This window comes from Condylura cristata, unplaced genomic scaffold, assembly GCF_000260355.1.
Source record: "Condylura cristata isolate star-nosed mole 26May11 unplaced genomic scaffold, ConCri1.0 scaffold00006, whole genome shotgun sequence".
Lineage (NCBI taxonomy): Eukaryota > Metazoa > Chordata > Mammalia > Eulipotyphla > Talpidae > Condylura > Condylura cristata.
The window spans coordinates 14,390,506-14,415,090 of record NW_004567107.1 but is presented as its reverse complement, the minus strand read 5'-3'; the positions used below and the strand labels follow the sequence as shown (position 1 = coordinate 14,415,090).

The following is a 24,585-nucleotide window of genomic DNA, read 5'->3' as shown; positions in this document are numbered from 1 at the left end:
ACTCGTCACACCCCTTGGTACTTTTGGGGGTAGCCCTGCTTGCCCTCATTGACAGAGGCGCCCCAGGCTGAAGGCTGAGCACACAGCTAAGACCATGCTGCTGATAATGGCATAGCTGGAATTCAGGGTGAGGACACTCAGTTTCCGGGCCAGATTCTCAGCTGTTTGGGTACTCTGTGGCTGCTATACCAAATCACCAAGACATCATGGCTTCAGAAACAATACACATTTCCCACTGGGCATTTCTGGAGGTTAGAATCTCCTTTCTGGAGCCCCAGGGGAATGTCTGTTTTCTTGCCTTTTCCAGCGCCTAGAGGCCATCTGGTTCCTTGGCTTGAGGCCCTTTCCCCCCTCTTCACAGCCAGCTGTGGAGGATGGTTCACGTCACTGTCGCCCATGGTTGCGTTGGGCTCCCGGGGAATCTCCCTATTCTGAGGTCAATGTATTGGTAACATCTGCAGCCTCAATTCACTCTTGTCATGGAACGTCACATCACAGTCTCTAGGGAATAGGATCAGGCATCTTTGGGGGCGGGGAGGGGGGAGCGTTCTTCTGCCTGCCATGCTGCTTCTCTCTCCTGCAGGAGACTCCCCTCATCTGCCATAGAGCTGGGCTTTGAGATCTCTTACAGACATGCTGTGCTCACCTGACTCGGGGAGGCGGGATGTTGGGAAATGTGGCCAGGATTTGGAGTAGGGATTCTCTTTATTCACAGGAACAAATGGGAGCCTTACGGCTTAATCATTCTGAAAGGATCTTTGTTGGACTTTGCAACAAGGCTGACAAAATAGCACTGCCCTTGGGCTCAGTTAGGGCTTTCATGGCCCTGTGTTTAGCCTATAAAAAATAAATCGAGCTGGCAGCTCTTGCTGCAAGAAATTTCCCTTGGGGATGGGGAAAAAAAAAGTTGTGCTATAACGGGAGCAAACAAGATGTCTGGACCTGGCAGGTCCTGCAAGGATGAGGATGGGGTCAGTGCGGGCAGTGGGTGCCCGCTGAAGCTCTGCCCCTCTCCTGTCCTCCTCCTTGAGGGCCAGGCTTTGTGCCAGGCACTTTGGAAAAGAAGTGCCTCAGAGACAGAGGAGATGTTTCAGCTACACAGTGTGCTCAAGCCCATCCAACCTCCCTCCCCTGTAAATGTGGGACACCCTGTTTCCACTGCATCCCAGCACTGGGTCAGGTGCTCACACATACCATGTCAGAGAGATCTACCACAGTCCTATGAGGCAGGACACTCTGCAGCCTTATTCCACGGCTGAAGGAGGCAAAGCTCAAGGGACGGGGGTGATGTGTCCAGGGCCATGCAGCCTGGAAGTAGCAGGGCTGGGCAGCTGCCCAGGGCTGTCTGACACTACTGAATGAACTGGCCAAGCAACCACCACCCCACTTTACAGGGGAGGAAATGGCACATCTCAAGGGCATGGTGTCTGGATGGGCCATGCAGTGTGTGGTTATTGCCCGTGGAGCAGTGGCTCTCGGGCAGTGGGACGTCTGGGCACGGGACTGGCATTTATTTCACAGGCCAACACCAACACGGACCTCAGGCTGGCAGCTGCCAACGGAGCCCTTCAGAGACATCGGGTACTACTGGGGGTGACAGACACAGTGGAAGGCTGCCAGAGCGTGATTCAGGTACGGGGTTTAAGAGTGATCTGGCCTCAGGGTCCCCTTTGGGCTGGGTTGATGGGAGACGTGGCCCCATGTTCTCCCAGCTGGCAAAGTATCTCTCAGAGTCAGCCCTGCCCTCCCTCACTGTCCCCATGTTTCTTCTTGGAGATGCTTCTCTGGGCAGCAACCACAGCTGAGAATCTTCCTGTGGAGCAGGGCTGGGAGGAGAGCCCATCCGGCCCACTCCTCCCGCACAGACAGGTGGGCCTCCCCTGTGTGGGACTTCTTGGTTGGGTGCCCAGAGGCCCAGATGAGATCCCGGGAGAGGCAGGCAGGCCCATGGGCCTTGTCCATGGAGCTCAGTTGTTTCTCAGTTATGAGGTTTTTGGTGACAATGTCACACAGTGGGTCTGGGGTGCAGTGAGGCCAGCTCCTGGCTGGGCTCTGCTGGTGGGGTTTCTGAGTCTCCTCACCAGCACATCTTCACGCTCCATGGTCCTTACCCCTTGCCTGGTGGGAGCCCAGGCCGGGCACACAGATGGGATCTGGGGAGAAGCTCCTTGCATGTAAGACCTGCGTATTCAGCAGCTGTCTGAGGGCCTACTGTGTGTCTGTCATACATGTTAAGTGGCTAGGCTATAGCAGAGAACAATCGATATCCATCTTCATGGAGGCTAGCACCCCTGAGATGGTGTAGGGTGAAAGGGGATCTTGCGTCCTGCCAGAGGTGAGCTTGGGGACATCACAAGACTTCTGGCAGTTCAAGTATGACACCATCAACTGGGCGCTCCTTGAATCTCAGAACCCTGTTAAGTGCCTTTTGGCTCTGAGTCCACTCTACCATCCATTGCTGTGGGTGGGGTGACTTGGCTTGAAGGCATGGATAGTTGGATGACTCATGAATGGACACATCTTTCAGTTTCCAAGTCGTCTCTTGGTTTTTCTGGTGGGTTTTATTTGAGCATAGAAGAATTGGGATGTAGGCTAGAGGTGTAGTGGGTGAGAAGATTCACCAGAGGCAAGAGTAGGGAGCAGATTTACTAAAAAGCACTGTTAGAGGGAGCAGCAGGTGAGACAGGAGAGGTTTGCTTGCCATATGTGATTTAACTCCCTGGCTGGGGTCGAACCCAGGCAGTGGCAGTGATAGTGCTGAGACCCAACCAGGTAGGCCACGTCTCTCTTGGGATAAGTTAATGCAATTTTTTAGATTGTCTTTAAAATCATTGGGAATGGGGTGTGGTGGGGGATAAAGGGGCTTGAGGTGAGTGATGGGTGAGGGTTGAGAAGAGCCATCTCGTAGTAGCTGTTGGACCAAGATGATGGGGAGCTGGGAGTGATTTTCTCTGCCCCTCCTTTTTTAAAAGGTTTTATTTAGTTATGCATATAAGAGCTGGGGTGTAGGCCAGAGGTCTGTGTGTGTGTGTGTGTGTGTGTGTGTGTGTGTGTGTGTGTGAGAGAGAGAGAGAGAGAGAGAGAGAGAGAGAGAGAGAGAGAGAGAGATGATTCACCAGAGACAGAGTGGGGAGTGGAACAGGCAGATCTACTGAAACACACTGCTGAGGGGAGCAGTGGGTGGGAGGGAGAGGTCTGCCATGCCATGTGGGTCAGCTCCCTGGCCAGGGATAGAACGTGTGCTTCAGTCATTGCAGATTGCCTCATAGTGCTGAGACTTAACCCCTTGTGGCCCCAGGGAGTCCCCTGCACTGTTTTTATGTACATTTGGAGAGTTTCATAAGAAACTTAAAAGAAAGTAATTGAAACAATTTCTCGTGGGGATGAGTGAGCATAGAGCCCAGTTGACAAGAGGGATGTGATGCTGGATCTTAATGGTCAGTCACTGGGAGGTGGGAGGTCTGCTGTCCAGAGGTCATGGTTGGTGGCTGGATGGAGGTGTGAGATAGATGCAGCCATCAGTGTCCTGCAGAACCTTGGCTGTGATGTGTGGAGGGTGTGGCCCTGACAAGGTGCTGTAATGTGTGCCCATAGAGGATTCCTGCATCGCTAAACTTGACTGGACCTTTGGGGACTGTTGAGATTGAGACAGATGGGAATAGCTGTTCCCTGCCCCTCCTTCCCAGCACCCAAAGTGATGACCTCTGACCTGACATAGGCTGTGAGAATGACAGCTCTGAAGGGGTTTGCTCAGTTGCATGTTGGTTTCCACACAAGGGCATCCCAGCCCCCGAGAGGGAATACTAAAGTCCAAAGACCAAAGATGGAAGCGTAAAGTCCAGAAGTATTGGGAGCCCATTTTGCACAGGGTTTGATATTCTCCAAATTTGCACACAACACTATTTCTACCAGTCATACAATGGAGACTTAGTTCTGTGTGGGGTCTCTGGAAGAGAGCAGCATGGCACATTCCTGCCAGACCACGATGAGTCTGATTGTGCTTAGAAAAATGGACAGGACTCCAGCTGGAGGGCACGGTGGGGCTGAGGACCTCAGGTGTGGAAAGTTTAAGGTGGGTCTGGCTCAGGCTTCTTCTCTCCTCAGCTCTGGTTTGTCTACTTCGACCTGGAGAACTGTGTGCAATATTTGTCTGACCATGTTCGAGAAATGAAGACCAGCCAAGAGGTAAGCTACCTTAAGTGAAAACAGGATTAAAAAAATAAACCAGGAGGCCAAATTGTATAGATTACATCACCTGTATGTTGGTAAAATGTCTAAGAGGTTATCTGAAAGGATAAATACCCATGTGCAATTAGCAATTATTTTTGCCTCAGGAATTAGGAGTTTCTCCTCTTTCTTAACTATTGGCATTTCCTAGAGTGAGTATATGTTTATCTATAATAATGGTAACAATAATAAAGATCCCAAGTGAGGCAATTAACATGTAGTTAGACAAGACCTCTTACAAAATGTCTTCCTATTACTTATGAAGGTCAGAGAGCTCTTGACCTGGCTCCACAGAGGAAGAAACTGAGGTTCTCAGAAGTCCTGTTACTGTTCAAAGCACTGGCTGGTGATCCCCAAGCCGTAGGATCAGCCTTTTCCTGGTTCCCCAGAAGGGCTTTAGTGGATCTTAAAGCCATTATTCTGGTTTAGTCCTGATCCTGGCCTGTTAGTTCCTGTGTGGCTTTGGCCAAGGCCTCTGAGCTGCAGTTTGCCCATGTGCAATGTCTGGGTGAGGATACCCACATTCCAGGCTGCTTTAAGAGCAAATAAGAACAAGGAGGAAAAAGTGCTCCAGAAGCTACTCAAAGATCCATACTTCTTAAAAATTAAAAAATATATATATTTATTTATGTATGCAAGAACTGGGTACAGGCTGGAGGTGCAGAGGGTGAGAGGATTTGCCAGAAACAGTGGGAAGGAGAACAGGTAGATCTACTGAAATATACTGCTGAGCGGAGCAGCAGGTGGAACAGGAGAGATCTTCCACACTGGTGGGTCAGCTCCCTGGCCAGCAATTGAACTCGTGCTACAATAACTGCAGATGGCTTCATAGTGCTGCACTGTAAGCTCTTATGCCACCAGGGAGAGCCCATGAACATCCATACTTCGGTGGAGAATTTTCTGATCTCACCCAGGTAGCTCAGTTCCAGATTCTCCCAAGATCAGCACCTGATTCTATAGGTGGATCCGTGTGACCTCTGTGGGTCTGTAGCTCACAGAGCCACTTGGTCTCCCTGATAAATCCCAACTTAGGACACCACTGAGCCGCCCTTTGGTTTCTTTCTTTCTTTCTTTTTTTTTTTTTTGCAGTCTTTGCTGAGAAGTAGGTTGAGCCAGATATGTGTTGTCATGGAGACTGGAGTGGAACCCATAACAACAGTGGAGGGGCCTGAGAGCCTGGTGGAGGAAGCACCTCTCCTGCCCAGCAGTCCTCATCCCAGGGAGAAGCCACTCATGCAGACCGAGCTTCGCCAGCTCATTCCTGAGGCTGAGCCAGAGGTAAAGGGCAGCGCAGCCAGTCAGGGTCACTCTCCTAGGTGGAGTATTTGTGGAGAGTATGTGTGAGGGTTTAAGTTCTAGAGTTCTAGGAACATGGTTCTATTGAGTTGGTAGGGTTCTTCTATAGCCTACTTGTTTTCAATGTATTTTTCCCTCACCCTCATATTAAAAAAGCAGTTATAGATTCTTTTTATACTAATTGAGTTCCCAACCCCCAATTTTTGATCTTGAATATTCTTACTGGAAGTTTGATTGCCTGTGTAGATGCGTGTGGCTGGATTTCAGCCTCCCTAGCAGATGGGTCACTTTTAATCTGTCAATCTATTATCTACTCATGTAGCCACTTAACTGGCTGTTGGGTGTTTAAATTTCCCCCATCTCTGTGGGGTTCTAGTTTCTTCATCCCTAGGGTTCTGTTGGGTTCTACCACCCAAGCTATCTGTTGGGTATGCGCAAGTGCTGGTAGACCAGAAAGCTGATAAAGCAGTGTGAAGCTATGTTACACTATTCTCACCACAAGGACAGAGCCATTGTCCAGGTAACATGCAGCAGGGGCACTGTGTGATTCGGGAGATCACTTTTTTTTTTTCAAGTCGGTATATATGGGGACTAAAGATACAGCCAGTCCAGACTCTCCCTTTTGCACTGGTGAGGGGCCGGGAGCCTGGAAGTAGGACTTTTAAAAGAGAAATGATAAATACATTATGCCTTCATTTGAATCTCATTGACTTTTCTTTTAAATAGCCCAAAAGATTGATAAGGTCGCATATTTTATTGTGGCACGGATGTCTGGGTTTATGTGAAATAGCCCATTAAATATGATGGGTCTTTTAAATTATTATTTCAAATTCATTCAAACCAATAGTAATACAATTTCCTGCCATGAATATCAAGTCTCAGCTATGTGCACATGTTTTTTAAAGAAGCTGCCCTTGTAACTTGGCTGGAAAAAAATAAGCAGTACCAGGAGCCAAACCATCCTATTTCAGTAGGAACTCAGTGCCTGTGAAATTCAGAGTTGTAATTATGATGCCCTCTTACACATTTTAACAGATTTTTAATCATGCATAAAATTCCATAGCCTTCTGAGCTATGGGTTATTTCATCTTCTTCCTTGATCAGTGAACTAATGTTCCAAGATTTGCTGACTTGCCCAAGGTCACAGAACAAGGGAGAAAGCAGCAAAGTCAAGGGCAGAAGCCACCCTTAATGATTCTAACTAGACCAATTCTTGCTTCTTACACTATTGATTTTAGAATAATGGACAAGAAGACCAGTCTGTCTTAGTGAGTAGCAGACTCTTTGAAGTTTTCAGTATTTTGAACACAAAGGAGAATTCAAAGCAAGCACTGACCCTACAGAATGAGAGTGTTGTCTGGTTTGTTGAGTGATGACAATGGTAAGCATCTTTAATTAAGCCCGAGGTACTGGGCTGTCTGTCCATTAGTTCCTTTAATCCTCCCTCAGCTCAACCAGATAGATGCTACGATTTCCCCTTATACTGATGAGGAAATGAGCCCCGTAGATAAACTAACCTGCTCAAGGTCAGCACATTGTAGCTGAGCTGAAATTTCCACCTGACCCTACTGATTGCCTGTCCTTAACAATGGACTCTGCCGGCATCACCAGCTTGGATGTCACCCACATTGTATTTTATCACATTCAGATTGGACGTATGTTATGGAGGACCTTCACTGCACATGTACAGAATGGAGGAACTTTCCCTGTATTTCCAACTGCCAGACCCAAGAATGAAACTTTAGAAACTAATTGCATTAGATTTTGCATTAAATCCAATTAAATTTGTTAACCTTTTCACATTTTTTCATAGCAATAAGATATACATAATATAAAATTTATCACCATAACCATTTTTAGAGTATAATTGAGTGAAATTAAGTGTATTTTTATTTTTATATAACCATCAATTTCTCTCTTCAGAACTTTTTCATTTCTCCAAAACTGAAACTCCACATTCATTATAAGCACAAACTTCGCTGTTCCCACCCCCAATCACTGAAAAACACCAGTCTACTTCTTTTTTCACTCAGATTTTTGCACTTTATTTTACTTTTAAATTTTACTATGAAATATTTTTTTAAGATTTATTTTTATTTATTTATGCATACAAGAATTTGAGTCCAGGCCAGAGGTGTTGGAGGTGAGAAGATTCACCAGAAACAGAGTGGGGAGCAGAACAGGCAGATGGACTGAAATGCACTGCAATGGGAAAGACAGGAGAGGTCTGTGGATCATGCCATGTGGATCATCTCCCCAGCTGGGGATCAAACTCAGGCTGTAGTGGCTGAGACTGTGGTAAAGCTGAGACTGTGACCCCTGCACCACCAGGGAGGCCCTACTATGAAATATTGAGCATAGGTAGATGACAGTCTGACATTCAGATTCTTGATAACGCAGTTTTGTGGTGCCAGTGGGAATCAAATCTAGGACCCTGTGCATAGAAGGCAGATTGCGCTGACCTCCTTGTGTCACTGAACTTACCACCCTAGGTGCCTCATGGAAGTGAAATAATTCAGTATTTGTCTTTTTGTGATAAATTCAACTTTTATAAGCAAACTCACATCCAAGGTACCTGTCTAAAGAAGTCCATCAGGTGCTTATATAAGTTGAAAACTTAGAGACTGCTACCCCCACCCTGCCTCCATTTATTAGTGATTTTCTTCAAGTGTATGACTTTACCTCATGCACTCTCTAGAGTCACAGACATTTGAAACTAGAAAAAGTCTGTGTGCACATGTGCTTGGCTGGAAGCGGGTGGTAATTACTCCGGTGGGTTGAGCTCTGGAGCTCTTTTGCTATCGGAGTTAGGTTCTCTACCTTGGGAACAGGCAACGGAAGCTGCAGGAGCCTCGGAGCAAACATCTTCTAAGAGCCCCAGGTGAGACCTGGCCAGGTCCCTTTGGGGGACCTTCAGGGGACCGTCACTGCTGGTCGGGGGGTGTGAGTGCCGAATGGCTTCCCTCAGGCAGTACATGTGCCTCTGCGGCCCTCACTCTGCTCCTGCCTCTTCTAGGAAATGGCCCAGCAGCTGCTGGCGGTGTTTGGTGGCTACTACACTCGGCTCCTTGTGACCTCCCAGCTCCCCCAGTCTGCGGGAACACGGCACACAGACTCTCCAAGTGTTCCCTGCCCCTGCCAGCTCATAGAAGCCCACATCCTAGGTCCTGGGTGCTGCCCGTTTCTGGCCAGGTGACCTAGGACTAAGGTACTCTTCCCCTGAGACTGAAGGTGGGGCGTGGGGAGGCCTCAGGAGCCTGAGGTGGCAGGTGCCAGCCCTCCTGAGAAGAGAAGCCTCTGGGGGTGCTCTGCAGGTTCTCAGCGTAGGATGTTGTGCTCACCCCAGGATTCTGCACAAAAACAGCTGTGTGCACTGCACCCTGACTACAGGCCTTTCCAGAACGTGGACCCACTTCAAGCTGCTCTCTGTGCTGCTTCGACCCGTGGGCAGGAGGATGCAAGGGCCTCTCCTCTGGAGAGCCCAGGAAATGTGAAGGTAACTGGACTGGGCCAAACTAGTCTGCAGGTGATGCGCCTGTTCTCGTCACGCCGGATGGAGAAAGGGAGGCACCAGGAGGATATGGTGCCGTGCGTGTTGCCTTGGCCCTCAGACTGCCTGTCCACAACCGGATGAAAGGAAGCAAAGAGTTCTCCGTTTTTAAGTTTTCCTTCCCTTCTATTTTATGAAGAGTGGAAGCTTCTTGTCTGCAACCTTACAGGCTCCAGAAGACAGAAGCAAGAAACAAATGGCAGATAACTGCTGTTAGAGGGTTTGGAGAAGACTGGTCCTGTCTGGTTTTACTCGCTTAGCTGCATGTGCGCTCGTGATTTGAGTTTATCCTTCAGCTGCAGAGCCGAACTCCTGTTTTCTGACATGAACAGAATGTCCTAGAATGAAGCAGAATCTGTGTCTTGTGGATTCCCATCAAGAGCTCAAAGGTTTCTCGGTTCCTGCTCCTAAACCTGTTTGAAGACCCTCCTCACTCTTCTGCTGGAGCAAGACCAACAGCCCTGCTCCGTCATGTAATCTCCTGAACGCCCAAGACCTGGCCTTCAGCTCCAATTTTGGCTTCATCTTCTACAAAACTACTTCATAAATTGTAACTTTCCTGCATGGCATACCTTTCTTTTCTATCTGTTGGACTCCTATGCATGCTCCAAAGCCCACAATTACTTGCTCCTCCTTCAGGAAGCTTTTACTAACCGGCCCTGCTATGCTCTGTCTTCATTAAGTTCCTGACGTAGCTGCTGTCTTTACTGATGTTTTTGTTATTCTATTTTCCTGTCCACATGCCAGTTTTTCTAGTAGATGATACACTCCTTGAGGATGCATAACACACCTTAGCTTTATTGTGCATGACCTGGATCGGCCATGTGGCTTGATTACTTTGTCATTCCCATAGTAGCTTTTCCAAATTACTCTTCATATTCAGATGTGATACGGTTGGCTCATACTTGGGTTCTTCCTATCTGCCACTTCTAACTATATGACTTTTGATTGACCTTCAGTTTACCCATCTGTATACTTGGGTAGATTATATAAATTATGGGCGATAGTTATTGGTCTTTCCAAATTTCCAAAGCCGGACATTTCCAGCTTTTTCTGCACCATTCTGTCCCTTGGCATGTCTGTCATGCCTTTTCTACATGTGGGAAGGTCTGAGTGCCCCTGGCCCTGAGGTGTTCCACACCAGATGCACCTTTGGATGGAACCCTAGCATCTAGCAGGAGACCTGGCTTTTCATTTCCGATCTGCTGCTTCCTAGATGTTTGACCTTGGCCAGGTCACTTACCCTCTCTGAATATCAGCTCACTTCCTTATAAAATGGATCTGGGAAACAGAAACTGTAGGAATAGACTTGTCATGGAAGAGAGATGTCAAACTATCTGCTTTCTCGGGGCCAGAAGAGAAATGGCCGTTTTACGCATTTCTCTTTAGCCAATTCTGAGGGCGGGTTTGCTCTGTGAGAATTATTCATCTCTGCCACAGAGGACATGTGGGCAAAGAGCGTAGAAGCACATGTCTGTCACCCAGCCATGACGCCCTGGTAAGTATAACAGCAGAATCAGAGTGTGTGTCAAATGACAAAGCAGCAGGTCCTCAATTTGAAGGTTTACTTAAGAGCCCTCGATATGTTCTTTCCTGCCTTTTTCTCTCTTCAGTTTTTCTGATCATCTCCCCGGCTGAATGCCCCGGTGGGGCATTCAGAGTGTGCCCACCAAGTATATATTTGACACTTGTGCCTCGGTCTCCTCATTCATGATCTTAGCCTTGCCTATTTGAAAACCATCCCCACCCCAGCTTTGTAGGGTTAATGACAGAATTGGTGATAGGGAGATGGCGCCCTGTCCTGAGTTGGGAGTGAAAGTTGCTTATTTTCTGGGGCCACCGTTTATCCAAACCCACATGGCTAGGAGCAGTGTCTGTCCACCCTTGGTCTCACTCCCCTGTGGCATGGAGGTAAGAGTACCTGCCTGGCAGATCATTGTGAAGATGGAATGATAAACTATGACCTGCTTGTTAGAGACTGCGAAGGGCTCGAGTTTCGAGCTTGAAGAAGAGCTCAATAAATTGTTTTTTTTTTTTTTTAAATTTCAGTGTCTTGTATCAAGTGGGTCCTCGGCATATGTGGCTGTGGTAGGTCATCAACTATTAATGTTCTGTCTGCACCAGACCCCACTGAGTCTACTGGGGCCTATGTAGGACAGTGAAGGTTACTGTCAAGGCTCTGCAATTTAGTACTGGGAGACAGTCTCACCAGCAAGGGAAGAGCAGCCAGCAAACTTGGGCCCGACGCTCACCCTCTCTGATCCCCCTGTACCTCCATTTCCATGTCTGTGAAGAAAGGGTGGTGATACTAAGGGGCAGTAACTGCAGTGGTGCATGCAAAGCCCCAGATGTGGGTCACAGTATGGTCAAGAGCGAGGCCCTCCAGTCACGGCTTTTCCTCCCCAGACGCTGCCTTGTTTGTGTCTGCTAGTCTTAAGTTTTGACTTACATTGTTCAAATGCATATCCCTGCTGATTTTGGTACTGGAATTTTCTAACCGATAAGATCAACGGTGGTTCCTCAGCTTCATTGGGACCTCACCTCTGAATGGGTTGCCAGGGGAACAAGCCACGTGATCAGAGGGTCGGGTCTGCTCGTTAAGCCCCGGCGCTGTTGGATTCAGTCACTTCACAGGAGATGCCGGCACTGACTGCTCCACTTTCATGGGAAGTGTGAGGGAGGGAAAGAGGGAGGAAAAGACACGCCCTGTGATGCAACCAAGGACTTTAATTGGTGGCAGCTCCTTCCTTAGTGACCTTTCCAGGAGCTGGAGTGACTTGCTAGCGGCACAGGAATGGCTCAGACGTCTTCTCCTCCTGGGGGGGAGTTTCCAAATCCGTCCTCATGGCCCGACTCAGCGCCCCATCCTCCTAGCGCCATGACGGCAGCTGTGCAGCCCCAGACACATTTGTGGGGGCTGCCCCTACAAGGATCAGGGCCTTCCATGAGTGCACGTCTTCATTCCCCAGTTGGAAGAGTGGTGTGGGTGTCTCTTATGAAGATGATGTTTGCGAGTCTTTGTGTTCAGATCTGAAAGAGCAAGGAAGACATTTATCCTGGGGGTAGGCTTTGAGTTACACATGAATAAACAATCTTGGTCATATCCCACTCAGGGATTGCTCATATCATAACGGCTTTCCAAAAAAAAAAGTTCAGCTTGCTTGCGTTAAGCAATTGAGATGGTAGGATTTATGTTACTGCAGCACAGCTCGGCTGATCCTGACTAATGTACTTATAACAACCAGCTGTTGAAGGTCTTCTTCTTTGGAACCATATTCTAGCTACTTACATTTGTTGCCTCATTTCATCCTTCCAACAACGTGGAAAGTGGGTAGTGTGTTACCACTATCCTCATCTTGCACAGAAGCCTGCTGAGGTTCAGTGACAAACTCAATTCAAGCCCAGTAAGTGGCCGAGGCTAAACTTAACTGGTCAGTAGGATGAAAGCCAGTAAATTTAATTGATATCTAATCTCTTTAGCATCTACTCTCTAATACAATCTAGGCTATATTACAAGTTTCCCTCCCAAACACTGATAGAAATCTGAGGGTACCCCAGCAGAAGGTGACTAGGGAGACAGACGTCCAGAGAACTACTAAAGTATGCTTGCCAGTTACCACACACTCACATCTGGAACCTACTGAAAGACCGTGGGTGACGCTCTTGAAATGATGCTGGGTTTGAGGAGTGAGTAGTGGTAGACGACCCATCATTGGTCTTGCAGCAACAGCAACACAGGATCTTGGACGCCATAGTTTGGTTGCTGTGGGAAGAGGAAAGGGTACTGGCCATCTGGCAGTCCCAACCCCAAAAGCCCATTATTGTTTAAGCAGTGGGTCACACTGGGCCAGCCTCTCCGCAGGCATCATGCCCCTCCCCTCTCTCAAGCCTCTGTAGTTCCCTGCAGACAGCAGGTCAAACCCACCTACTTGGGCCTGACTGTCCTTTATCTGTCCATTGTTCTCTTACCCATGGAAATGTGCCTCTACGCTGCCAGTGTCCACCTGTGGGGACACCTTGCTGAGTCAGCAGGTCTTGGCTGCCACAGGTCTCTGGGAAGGAGTATTTGCTAAACGGATGCTAGACTCTGACTGTGCTAGTCCTGTTTCTGCTGGATCCTATGGTAGCAGAAGTCCAGCACACTCAGCAGCAGCCACAGACAAGCTGGTATTTATTTATTTATTATTTTTAAATATTTATTGATTGATCCATACAAGAGCTGGGGTACAGGCCAGAGATGAAGGGGATGAGAGGATTCACCAGAGACAGAGTGGGGAGCAGAACTGGCAGATCTACTGAAATACACTGCTGAGGGGAGCAGTGGAGAGACAGGAGGGGTCTGCTGTGCCATGTGGGTCAGCTCCCTGGCATGGGATTGAACTCCTGCTGCAGTGGCTGTGGAGACTTCATAGTGCAGGGAGGGTCCAAATTGGTGTCTAGAAGTCAGACTTGTCTTCTTTTCAGGTGTGCTCTCTGGGGCTCATTCTGTAATCTCTTTGAACCTCACTTTTCTATCTGGAAAATGAGAATGGTAGTAGCATTATAGGAATAAAAGATTAACTACATAAGGCTCTCCCTGGTGGCGCAAAGGGTTAAAGCACAGCACTATGAAGCTATCTGCAGCCACTGCAGTACGCATTCAATCTCTGGCCATGGAGGTGACCCACATGGTGCAGCACACCTCTCCTGACCCCACCCATTTTTTCCCCTTCGTGTATTTCAGTAGATCTACATGTTCTGCTCCCCACTCTGTCTCTGGTGAATCCTCTCACCCCTTTACCATACCTCTGGCCTATACTCCAGTTCTTGTATGCATAAATAAATAACTCTTTAAAAAAAGATGAATTACATAAACTGATTAACTACATAAAGTGATGGCATGCATGAAAGTGCTGGGCCTATGCTCATTCTCCGTTCCTTTTCCTTAGCTTGGTGGTTCCAGTACATTCCAGCTGGGCCAGGACCCAGGGGAACGTGGTCAGGCAGCTCAGCCTGGCTGCTTCTTAGCTCTGTCATTAGCTCGCTTTGCGGGTTTGGGCTCATCCATGCCCGTCTCTGGGCCTATGCTGCCATCTTCATAGTTGACGATTGGGCAGCATCATCTCTCCAGGAACTCTTCCATTCTGCTAACTAAGTCCTCGTCCTATTCCCAACCTCCTTTCTCACTTTCAGGCTCCTTGTCATCACCTGCTCTCACTCCCCTTTCCCTGTGACTGAAGTTCCATTTGAGAGTTCCATCGCTCACTCTAGCCTTATTCTTGGGCACCAGGTCCCTGACTCTTCTAGCCACTGCCACTTCTCACCTGATTATTGCAATGGCCTCTTAAATCTACCACCTGGGCTTCATTAAATGTCAACACAATAGAATCCCCTCAACATCTAGATCAGGTTACTTCATGCTTCTGCTTGGAGTCCCCCGTGGCTCCCATATTATGCAGAATAAAAGTTCAAATTCTTGTTTGGACTTTCTCCCGAAAAAAAAAGATCATTGAACTTTGGCCTCTGCCTAATCCTCCTCACATGTCCTCATCCCAAAACATGGCTGCCTCTGCATCTGTTCCACTTTTGGCCTGGAATGCTAGAGACTCACAGAATACATTCCCTCACTGACTTGAAGTCTTTGATTAAAGGTTACCTTTCAGGGAACACCTTCAGCTTTGTCACCTTGTAATTTTTCCTCTTTAAATGCACCCCCCACTACCACTACCACTGCATTCTTCTTCATGGGTTATGTTTCAGCATATCCTGGAATTTGCTTACATGGGTTCAGTGTTCCTTCTGATGAATCCTGTGATTTATCACATGAGTCGGACTCCTTGGCTCTCTGCTGATGCCCAGTGTAGGGATTAGAGTGAGCAGATAATACATGCTGGGAATTGTTGGGCCAGCCTGTAACTTTGGTTAAGCAGACAATATTACCAAGGGATGAGGTATAGGTTTTGTTCCAGGAACATGACAATTGGGCGGAGGACACTGCTCACCTCATCAGTGCCCAGCCTACAGCTGTCTTTAATGATGGCAGGGAGGTTTGCTTTGACTGTGTTGGGGGGCCACTTCCTCCACCTCCCCCCCTCACCCCACTGTCTGATCAAACCTATTTCTCCATCCAGTTCCCTATTTTGGGTCAGAACCCACTATTTACTTTGTGTCTGGAGTCAGAGATAGGAATCTTCTGTTCCTCCTGCTCCCTACATTTAATCTTTTATCAAGGCATTTTGATTCTGTATCATAAATGTTCCCACTGTCTTCTGCCATTCTCTCTCCCACTGCCCTAGCTGAAGCTGGGGGCGGAGGTTTAACTAGTCAGTGAAGACAACAAGGAGGAAGGAGGGCGCTGCTGATCCCCTCTGGGGGTGATTCCCTCGGCCCATGAAGCCACGCTGTCTGCCATGCATATCAGTTTGGCTGGGGTGTCCACCTTAGGCAGCTTTTAAATCCTTCTTGGAATAGTAGGCTCCGTAGGCATGTTCTCATGGGAGTTCAAGAGGCAGGAGAAAGCAAGCCCACTGAGATCACACTTCTAAGCCCTGACTGGCGCCCCCCCCCACTGCTAAATTCCCATTGGTTGGAGCAAGTCACATGACAAAGCCCAGTGTAAAAGGCGGAGGGAGGAACATTCCAAGGAGGTATGGCCAAGCAGCGTGAAGGAAAGGCCAGTACATCCCACCGGCATATACCATAACTGCACCCATTTTACAGGTGAGGAGACTGAGGCACAGAACATTGTTCTGCTCTCTCGATGCAGGTGACACAGCTAGTAGTTGGCAGAAAGAGGGTGCGCGTGAGACTGGAGCATTTTCAGCATTCAGGGTTGATCCCGCCAGTACTTAATGGCAGGTGGAATCGTTTAGCGTCTTTTCTGCTAGGACAGGGGCGCTGATGAATTGCTGCTGTCGCTTCCTCCCTTCCTGTTAGCCCCAAACTGAATCCAGTCATACACAAACTGAAGGGTGTTCTGTGTGCCAGTTGTGCCTGTGTCCTCAGAAAGATAAAGCTCAGGAACAGAAAGACAAAACTGTCCCAGATTAGAGAGACTAGATATGCCAACCACATGCAATTCGGGATCTTGGCTAAGATCCTGCATCATGCAAAAAAAAAAAAAAAATCAGTTTAAGACATTTTGGGGACAACTGATGAAATTCACTTGGCATTGTATTAAGGTAGAATTTCTTGCTTTTGAAACTGTGCCGTAGTTGCTTAAGAGTACCCTGGTTCCAGGAAACTCACACCGAAGCATTTAGGAGCCAGGGGAGGGGTTGGGCGAGGGGGGTGCCAGGTCCCACTCTGGGATGGTTAGAAGGCAGTGACTGGGAGCGAGAGGAAAGCAGTGGAGAGGCAGGTGGAGGTGAGAGCAGCAGTTGGTACGTCCAGGTAAAGGTCCACTGGACCTTTGTGCTAGTCTAGCAACTTTTCTGTAAGTTTGACATGAATCCAAAATTAAAGATAAAGCTATCCAAAAGATCAAAAAAAAAAAATGTTTCAGGTTAGCTGGTTGGGTCAATATATTTAAAAACGACACAACGTTGCTCCCAAGAGAAACTCCCCGGTGAGGCCCAGGGGGCGAAAAGGAGAGACAGGTGCTGAGATGGCAGCAGAGTTTAATTGGAGGTAGACCCTCCCTGGGTGGCTTTTCCAGGAGCTGGAGTGACTGCTGGCGGCACAGGGGTGGCTCAGACGTCTTCTCCTCCTGGGGGGGAGTTTCCGAATCCGTCCTCATGGCCCGGGCTCCGCGCCCTTTGCTCCGCGCGTCACGGGCGGCTGTGCAGCCTCGGCCACGCGTGGGCCGGGCCTAGAAGGCTCAGGGCTTCCCGATGAGGCACCGCTGATATGGCCAGCGCTCCTGGGAGTACCGGTTGAGGTTTCTCTTGTAAAAGCGTCTTTCTGAATTGCTGGCCCGCAGAGCTGAAAGAAGAGAGAGCGCTGGATGGGGGGTTGCTTGGACAGGGACCAATGGTCGTGCTTACCCTGGGACAGCCAGAGCTGCCCGCGTCCTTTGCAACAGGAAGAATTCCCTGCAAGTAGGCTCTGCGGTGGCAATTTACTGGGGCAATTTACTTGGAGCGTCTCCCAGAGACTTGGGAAGGCTTGGGAAGTAGAAGTTGGTGCATTGGATTCTAACGCTCACTGCCTGGTAGGCTTTTTAGAAAGTCCCTCCCCTGTGGGACTCCGCCTTCTTGTACACAGAGATGTGGACTTATAAACTGTTCGGTGTAGCCCCATGGATGGGGGTTGGGGGTGGAGGGGTGGTCAGGAGGAGGTCAGTGAGCTAGTGGGGATCCCAACCTCCACTTTCCATTTAAGTATAGCAGGGCCTACCCCTTAGATCTTTTCTTAGAAGTTGGAGTCCATATGCAATTTTGTTTGCAGGGGGGTTTAACTGAGGGAGAATTCTGCAATCAGTGACCGGGTGATCCTTGATTTTCAACAGCTGGCCTCATGGAATCACAGATTCCAGCTGTGTGGAATCACCCGGGCTCGGCACTGGTGCCCAGTATTGTGGCTGTGTTTCTTTCTCTCTGTGCCACTGTCCTGCGTCAGGCTTCTGTCTTTCCCTGGCCCAGTCCAACCCCAGGGGACTCCACTGGGTCACAAGCACCTCTTTGCATTGTCCAGGGTGCATACCTGGCTGGGTTTAGGGCAAACCAGAAGTGGATTCTGCTCTCCTGGAATTTACTCTCTAGTGGCTGAAGCTGGTTTAGTGAAACAGTCACACAAACTACACAAACTACACACATAACACTGTGCCCAAGAACACAGGAGGTGTCTCCTGTCTCTAGACCTGCTGCTGCTCATGGAGGCTCATGCTGGGAAGTTCATGCAGGCAGATCTTTGACCCCTGTAGTCTCTCCAGTCCGTTCTAGGATAAGACTGCAGTCCCTGGGGGGTGTCTCTCCTGTTGCCCCACTTAGCTCAAATATCAGTGGGGTTTGGTCATCAGGATGAGTTCCCCTGCCCTGGCGTTGCTGGCCCGTGTTGGTTCCCAGTTTAGACTCACTCTCAAACTCAAAGCTGCTGCTGAAGGTGTCCTCTTCTGGATGGATCAGGGGTTTGCCTGGGTTGGTGTGCTTGGGATTCTGTCTGCCAAGTTCATTCTTCTGAAGCTGCAAACCTGGCAATGACAATTCCATTCCTGCGGGAAGGCTCGAAGGAGATGGTGAAAGTGAAGGTGTCTCACCAATGGAGGCAGTGTGCACAGGCAGAGGGGGTGTTGGTGGTGGTTATGGGTGGGAAGTCTGGTCTCCGGTAAGGGATGCAGGACTCTTCTATTTTTTAACATTGATTCTTTTTAAAACATGAAGGTTGCTTTTGTCCTGTTTATAAATGTAATGCACATCTGTTACAGAAAAGCTAGGAAATGGGGAGAATAGGAAAGAGGAAAAATGGCCCAAGCACTCCTCCTTTTCATAGTATCCCAGTTGCAATCTTTTCCTGTTAATATTTTACACAGTCCATCACATCCTGTTACGTGTTTATTTTACCTGCTCCCTATATCAAAAACATTTTCTCACGTCACTGTGTTTATGAAATAATAGCTGTGTAGTAGCCTATTTTATGGGTAATTTAAGATTTATTTAACCAATATGCTATAGTTGGGTGTTTAGACTGTTGTCAAATTTCACCGCTTCTGTGATGAACACTGTTGCAGGGTGTGGGTCCCTGGCCTCTCCTTTGTTAAGCCAGAGGCTTTGCTCTTATATACTTCTAGATGCTGAAAAGTACAGCTTAGAATTTGATCGTCATACTGCTGTGCTCTGTGATAGAGTTACTCACTCTGTCCCTTTCTAGAAGCAGGCATTCTCCCTGCCTGTTTTCAGATCTGCAGAAGAATACATCCATTTGGGACAGATATCCACTTTTACAATAACTATAGGGAATAAATAATATCCATTTGCTGGTGTGTAAGCTCTAAAACTATAGGGATTTATCAGAACACAGCTGTGTCTGGAGTGGCTAGAAGGTGCCTTATAGGTAAGTGGGAGCTCAGTAATTAGTATTATTGTATTGGGAAAAAGGCATCATTTTAAAAGGTTCTTGGTTTTTATTGTGAAACTACTTGAGGGGAGATATTTTTAAAAACCTCACTACTGGCCCTCCCTGGTGGCGCAGTGGGTTAAAGCACAGCACTGAGAAGCTAAAGCCACTTCCGCATGAGTTCGAATCCCACCTGCCCCGGAGGTGACCACATGGCGTGGCAGACCTCTCCTGACCCACCCGCTGCTCCCCTCAGCAGTGTACTTAGTTGATCTGCCTGTTCTGCTCCCCACTCTGTCTCTGGTGAATCCTCTCACCCTCCGCATCTCTGGCCTGCACCCCAGTTCTGTACAAATAAATAAATAAATCTTTAAAAAAAAAAAAAAGAAAACCTCACTACTGATTTTGGGCAAATTATGCCATGTCTCCTGGCACTGAACTGTGATCTCTCAGTGGGACGTTGCCAGATGTCCCACCTGTCCACTGCCACATACCTGTCAGCCCTGCCTGATCTTGACAATCATGCTTCTACCTTTTATCTGTTGGAAATTGCTGTCTTTGATTCACTACCCCCCACCCCCTATTTCTCTCATTCTGGTCTCCTCCACTATGACCATCAAGGATAACATTGCAAACACCCTTATGTCTTCTCTGTCTGTCTCTTCCTTCGACATGGCAGCCTTGGAAACCACCAGTTCCAGATGTCTTGGCTAAAGGTGGAAAAGGGATGACTGATGGGTGCTTGCTAGGTTTTTCATGAAGAAATACACTTTCATTTGTAAACTACGAGATTTTAAAACTTACTTTAATATTCTAGCCTACCCCAGCCTGACTGTGCTCTCATATCTTCTCGATTTGTGGAGAGCCTGCTTTGGATCAGACCTGTACTATGTACTCCTGTTTTTACCTCATTTAATCTCCCCAGTGATTCTGGAAGGTGCTACTCTATTCCAAGTATCCCCATTGTACAGGTGAAGGTGCTGAAACTTAGAGTGAGAGGTTAAGTGGTTTGGCAATTCTGGACCAGGGCTGATTCAAACAGGCCTGAGCCACAGCCCCAAAGGCTGGGATCTTACCGCTAACTTTATAGATTTTAGGCAAGAGCTTCTCAAACTCTAATGTACACACACATTTACCTGGGGTTTATGCTGACATGAAGGTTTCTTGAAGCTCTGGGGGTTGGGGGTGGCTCTAAAAGTTCTAGGTGATGCTGATTGTGCTGATACTTGAATATCAATATTTTAGGCTGGGGAGTTTATCAGTCTGGGTATTTAGGCCCTCAAGCCGCATCATCACTCAGGTTGGAATGATCAGAAGCTGAAGGAAACCTGAGGGTTACGTCAGCAGGAGGGGAATGAGAAGAGAGGTGTGCAGAGGTCAGCCAGGGTGTTTAGCACTTACCGGTCAGTGTCTGGTGTTCTTGGGTTTGACTGGAGGAGCTGGAATCATCCATATCTTGGGGCTCCCTACAGTCTCTGCAGCACAAGCAGAAGATCTTTGAGGCCAGGCTTTTGTGGGCTGAAGGAGGGGGAGGAATGAGACCATGGGTTCTGTGCCTGAATTCTGGGTGCCCATTGGAAATTTACTCAGATGGGATCAGCCTCTCCCAAGATACATCAGCCTCCCCTAACCCAAATTCTTTGTAGCAACAGGTCCAGGCCTTTTTGCTAGGGTTACCATCTTTTAAAGCCATTTTCCCATTTTATACAGATTTTCTTACCCATGGAAAGGAGTTGCAGTCCTATTCTGCCAGCTTTGCCTGAGGGAGGCCTTGATGGATCTGCCGATCTTAAATCTGAGCCCAGTTCCCTGGGAAGCGCTGCTTCCTAAGTAAACATAAGAGTGTGGCTGGCAAATGCCAGCCCCTTACCTAGCTCTCCAGACCTCTCTGTAGAGATCTGGAGGGTTCCACCACTGCAGAATCCCAGCTGGTGCAGATGCACATGTGTGCCATCTCAGCCCTTATGCCGGTAGGTGTTCTACCCCATGGTAGGTGCATGTTTTTGGTAGATTGCTTCAACCTCACAATTATCATGTGACAAATGGGAATAGGAGTGCCTACTTTGTAGAAATAAAGGTCTAAATCTATGAAAAGTGTCTCTTGTGGTGCGAATACCCAGTAACTTCCTAGTCAGGGGCATTCTGTGCATTCCCCTGCTCTTCTGTGGCTTGTTGGCTCCACACTGGGCCTGCTGGTCCAGTGAGCAGGGGGTTTGAAGTAGTCTTGCAGATTTAGGCCTGGTTCTGCCATTAACTTGCTGCCTCACTTTGGGTAAGTTCATGTTTTTCTCTGTGTCTCAGGCTTCTTCTCAGTAGCAAGAGTAAGTTAGGCTCTATAGTCTTTCTAAGGATCTTTCTAGCATGGATGGTCCAGAATTATAAGGTCTTGTTTTATTCCAGACACCTTTGTTCATGTACCAGCTTTTTCTAGGTCTCTGGACTTCCTATCATCACTCCCCTGTCTGTGGCAGCACCCCACCTCTCCAACCCACTTAGGAAATTCTCATTATGGCATTGATTAGGTGTCCCTCAAATCTTCAATCAGCTGCCTCACTCATGGGAGAGAATATTTGTGTGCCTCACTCATGGGAGAAAATATTTGTACATCATACATCTAACAAAAGGCTATTGCCCAATATCTACAAAGAAGTCATACAACACAATAAAACAAAGAATCCAAATGAAAAACCCAACACCTCTAAATAGCCACTTCTCTGAAGAAGACACACAAATTGCTTACAGGAACATGACAAACTGTTCAATATCACTTTTCATCAGGGAAATACAGTCAAAACCACAATGAGATACCCCTCACTCAAGCGAGAATGACCTTTATCATAAAAAACAGACGAGATGTGGAGAAAAAGAAACACTCATACACTGTTGGGACTGCAAACTGGTTCGGTCCTTGTGGAAAACAGTATGGAGGTTTCTCAATATATTAAACTTAGATATACTATGTGATTCAGTAGTTCCACTCCTTGGCATTTACCCAAAGGTAAATATAGGGATTTGGAGAAATATATGCACTCTATGTTCATTGCAACTCTAGTTAGGAAGGCCAAGTTGTGGAAAAAACCTGAGTGCTCAATGACTAGTGAGTGGATTAAAATGTGATCCATTTTAATCCACTCACTAGTACACACAGTGGAATACTATTCAGCCATCAAAAGATGAACATCTGCCATTTGTGACAACATGGATGGAATTAGGAGGAGATATGTGAAGTGAGATAAACCAGAAGGAGAAAGGAAAACACTGATTTCACTCGTGTAGAGTATAGAGAACAAAACAAAGAAACTGGCAGAACTAAACTAACACAAAATCTCGAAATGACAGCAGAATTGGGGCACTGATGGGGGAGGAAGTGGGAACAAAGAGGGGAGAGGTGCGATGGTGTACAATAAGGGACGCGAGTGCTCTGGGTGGGAAGGCCGTGGTGATGTACATCTGAGGAGGTGTGAACTTGTCCTCTGAATCATATACAGAGCTAGAAACCAATGTTACCACAAATTAATAATTAATGTAAAAAAACCTGCTTTATGGCCCTCCCTGGTGGTGCAGCGGGTTGGGGCACAGCACTGAGAATCTAAAGCCACTTCTGCATGAGTTTGATTCCCGCCTGCCCCGGAGGTGAGCGCATGGTGTGGCAGACCTCTCCTGACCCGCCCGTTGCTCCCCTCAGCAGTGTACTTCGTCGATCTGCCTGTTCTGCTCCCCTCTCTGTCTCTGGTGAAGCCTCTCTCCGCCCCTGAGCCTCTGGCCTGTGCCCCAGTTCTGTATGCACAAATAAACAAATCTTTAAAAAACAAAAACAAAACAAAACAAAAAAACCTGCTTTACATAGTACAGTCTCACTGTATGTGCTCTCATGTGCCTGACTTAAATGAAAAGCTTTCCCCAGATGACTGAGAATTACAGTGGCCCTCTGGCCAACTTTCAATGTTAAAATTAAGAGAAAATAAAGAAAGAAACCAAAACACCAGATAGTCAACAGAGGACTTCTTTGGTTGGTATATCCTGGCCCAGAAAGAAAGGGGGAAAAAGCTCACTCCCACTCAAATTTTCTGAAACCTGTTTCTTCGCATCTCTTTCTCTCTCCACCCAACTATATCCTTATGACTTACATACTCCTCCTATTCCTTCCCCTGACTACCTACATAAGTTTCTTCATGGTGCATTTCTTTAAAAAAGAAACTCAACAGTGCACAATATCCTCTTAAACACCTGAACCAGAAGGTGGATCCAGAGAGGGTGAATTTCAACTCTTGGTGAGAATTGAGTCAAGGGCAAATATTTTGACTCATCCCAGACTTCAGAATGATGAACATGGTTGCGTTTCAGGGTTCTGTTTATTCTGGTACTTAATTCCCTAGACTCTCACATTTGTACTAATGAATTCACTTTACTGTTGATCTTCTGCAATAAGAAAATTATAGGAAAAAAAACCCAGAGGATTTAACAATCTATTAGCACATAAGTCTTTTTAAAAATGAATTTGAGAAGATAAGAAAAGTAGGAAAGCTATCTTATGAAAATATTTCAGAAGTCTTTCACTGGCAGATTGGGCAAATTTTAAAATTGAGAAAATAATTCAAGATGAATCAGTAGGAGATTCGGTGGACTCCAGGACACTTGTAAAGTGTAGGGTAGACCAGCAGCTTTTGTAAGTGGAGGCTTTTCTTTTTTATGTTTTATGCAAAGTGTTCAGACCTAAAAGAGGAGCCTTAGAGAAAATAAATAAGAATGGGGAATGCCAACTCTGATCTCCTAATCCCTTTCAAACTAGAAATCAAAATAACTTCTGGCCTTTGGATAAAACAGCTGGCAACTGAAATAAAAATAAGACCCAAGACCTTGGTTCTTAAAGTATATGGGATGTGTGTAAAAAGACACTTGTATTTACTCTTAGCAGAAAAGTCATCAGAAGAACCCATGTTCTATGATGGCAGAATAGATGTCCAGGGCTGTCTGGTGATGCCTTTTGCAGAGACCTTAGCATTTAATAACTTTCCTGTAAACTCCCAATGATATCACCTATAAATATAGAGGGATAATAGTGCCTGCATGATGACATGGTTTGTTTCCAAACCAGAGTCTCCAAAGCCAACTAGAATTAAGACTCATTGTTCTGTGAGCACTCCAAGCGTGGGGCTTCTCAGCATCCCAGTGGACCACAGCTTATTACATAGAACCCATAGAGTCAGGAGTCAGGACCACTCAGGGTACTCATTTCAACCTTGGCTGAGAGAGTAAATACAGTTCACCGCCTGGGGAATGATGACCTACTGAAAACTGTTTGCTCAAGTAATAAGAAATAGTGGAATACCTTTGAGCTGGATTTTGGCTAATCAGGGAGTATATACACCATCGCTACCACTTGTACATTGATGAATGAGGGGGCTGTTAATTATATCTAAACCCAAAGAATAGACAACCTAGCTAAAATAGAGGCAGGCAAGCACTGAAGTTTATTTTCTTGGTCATGCCTGGAATTCATAGGTGCCTCCAGATCCTAAAGTAATTTAAACTACTGTAGC

At 47.2% G+C, this 24,585-nt stretch overlaps 2 protein-coding genes across 4 annotated transcripts in view; one reads left to right on the top strand and one right to left on the bottom strand.

Moving 5' to 3' along the window:
* LOC101630197 (chromosome unknown open reading frame, human C9orf91) overlaps nt 1–10,736 on the top strand; it is a 28,994-nt gene extending 18,258 nt beyond the window's left edge. Inside the window, exons 6-10 of one of the 3 annotated variants that reach the window (XM_004677402.2) lie at nt 1,522–1,632; nt 4,105–4,185; nt 5,317–5,505; nt 8,540–8,731; nt 8,870–10,736. In XM_004677402.2, the coding sequence (XP_004677459.1) occupies nt 1,522–1,632; nt 4,105–4,185; nt 5,317–5,505; nt 8,540–8,719 (561 nt within the window). In that variant the 3' untranslated portion in view covers nt 8,720–8,731; nt 8,870–10,736. Of the gene's footprint in view, nt 1–1,521; nt 1,633–4,104; nt 4,186–5,316; nt 5,506–8,354; nt 8,511–8,539 lie in introns of those variants that run through there. The other 2 variants (XM_012721615.1, XM_012721616.1) reach the window with 2 other exon arrangements.
* A 4,126-nt stretch (nt 10,737–14,862) lies between these two features.
* Nucleotides 14,863–20,738, bottom strand: LOC105853280. Its single transcript, XM_012721231.1, has 4 exons — nt 20,723–20,738; nt 20,447–20,608; nt 18,069–18,203; nt 14,863–17,032 (listed from the first exon to the last, which is right to left on the bottom strand). Exons 1-4 carry the CDS (start codon nt 20,736–20,738, stop codon nt 16,872–16,874), a joined length of 474 nt encoding a protein of 157 aa, XP_012576685.1. The 3' UTR covers nt 14,863–16,871.
* Nucleotides 20,739–24,585: the final 3,847 nt, after the last annotated feature.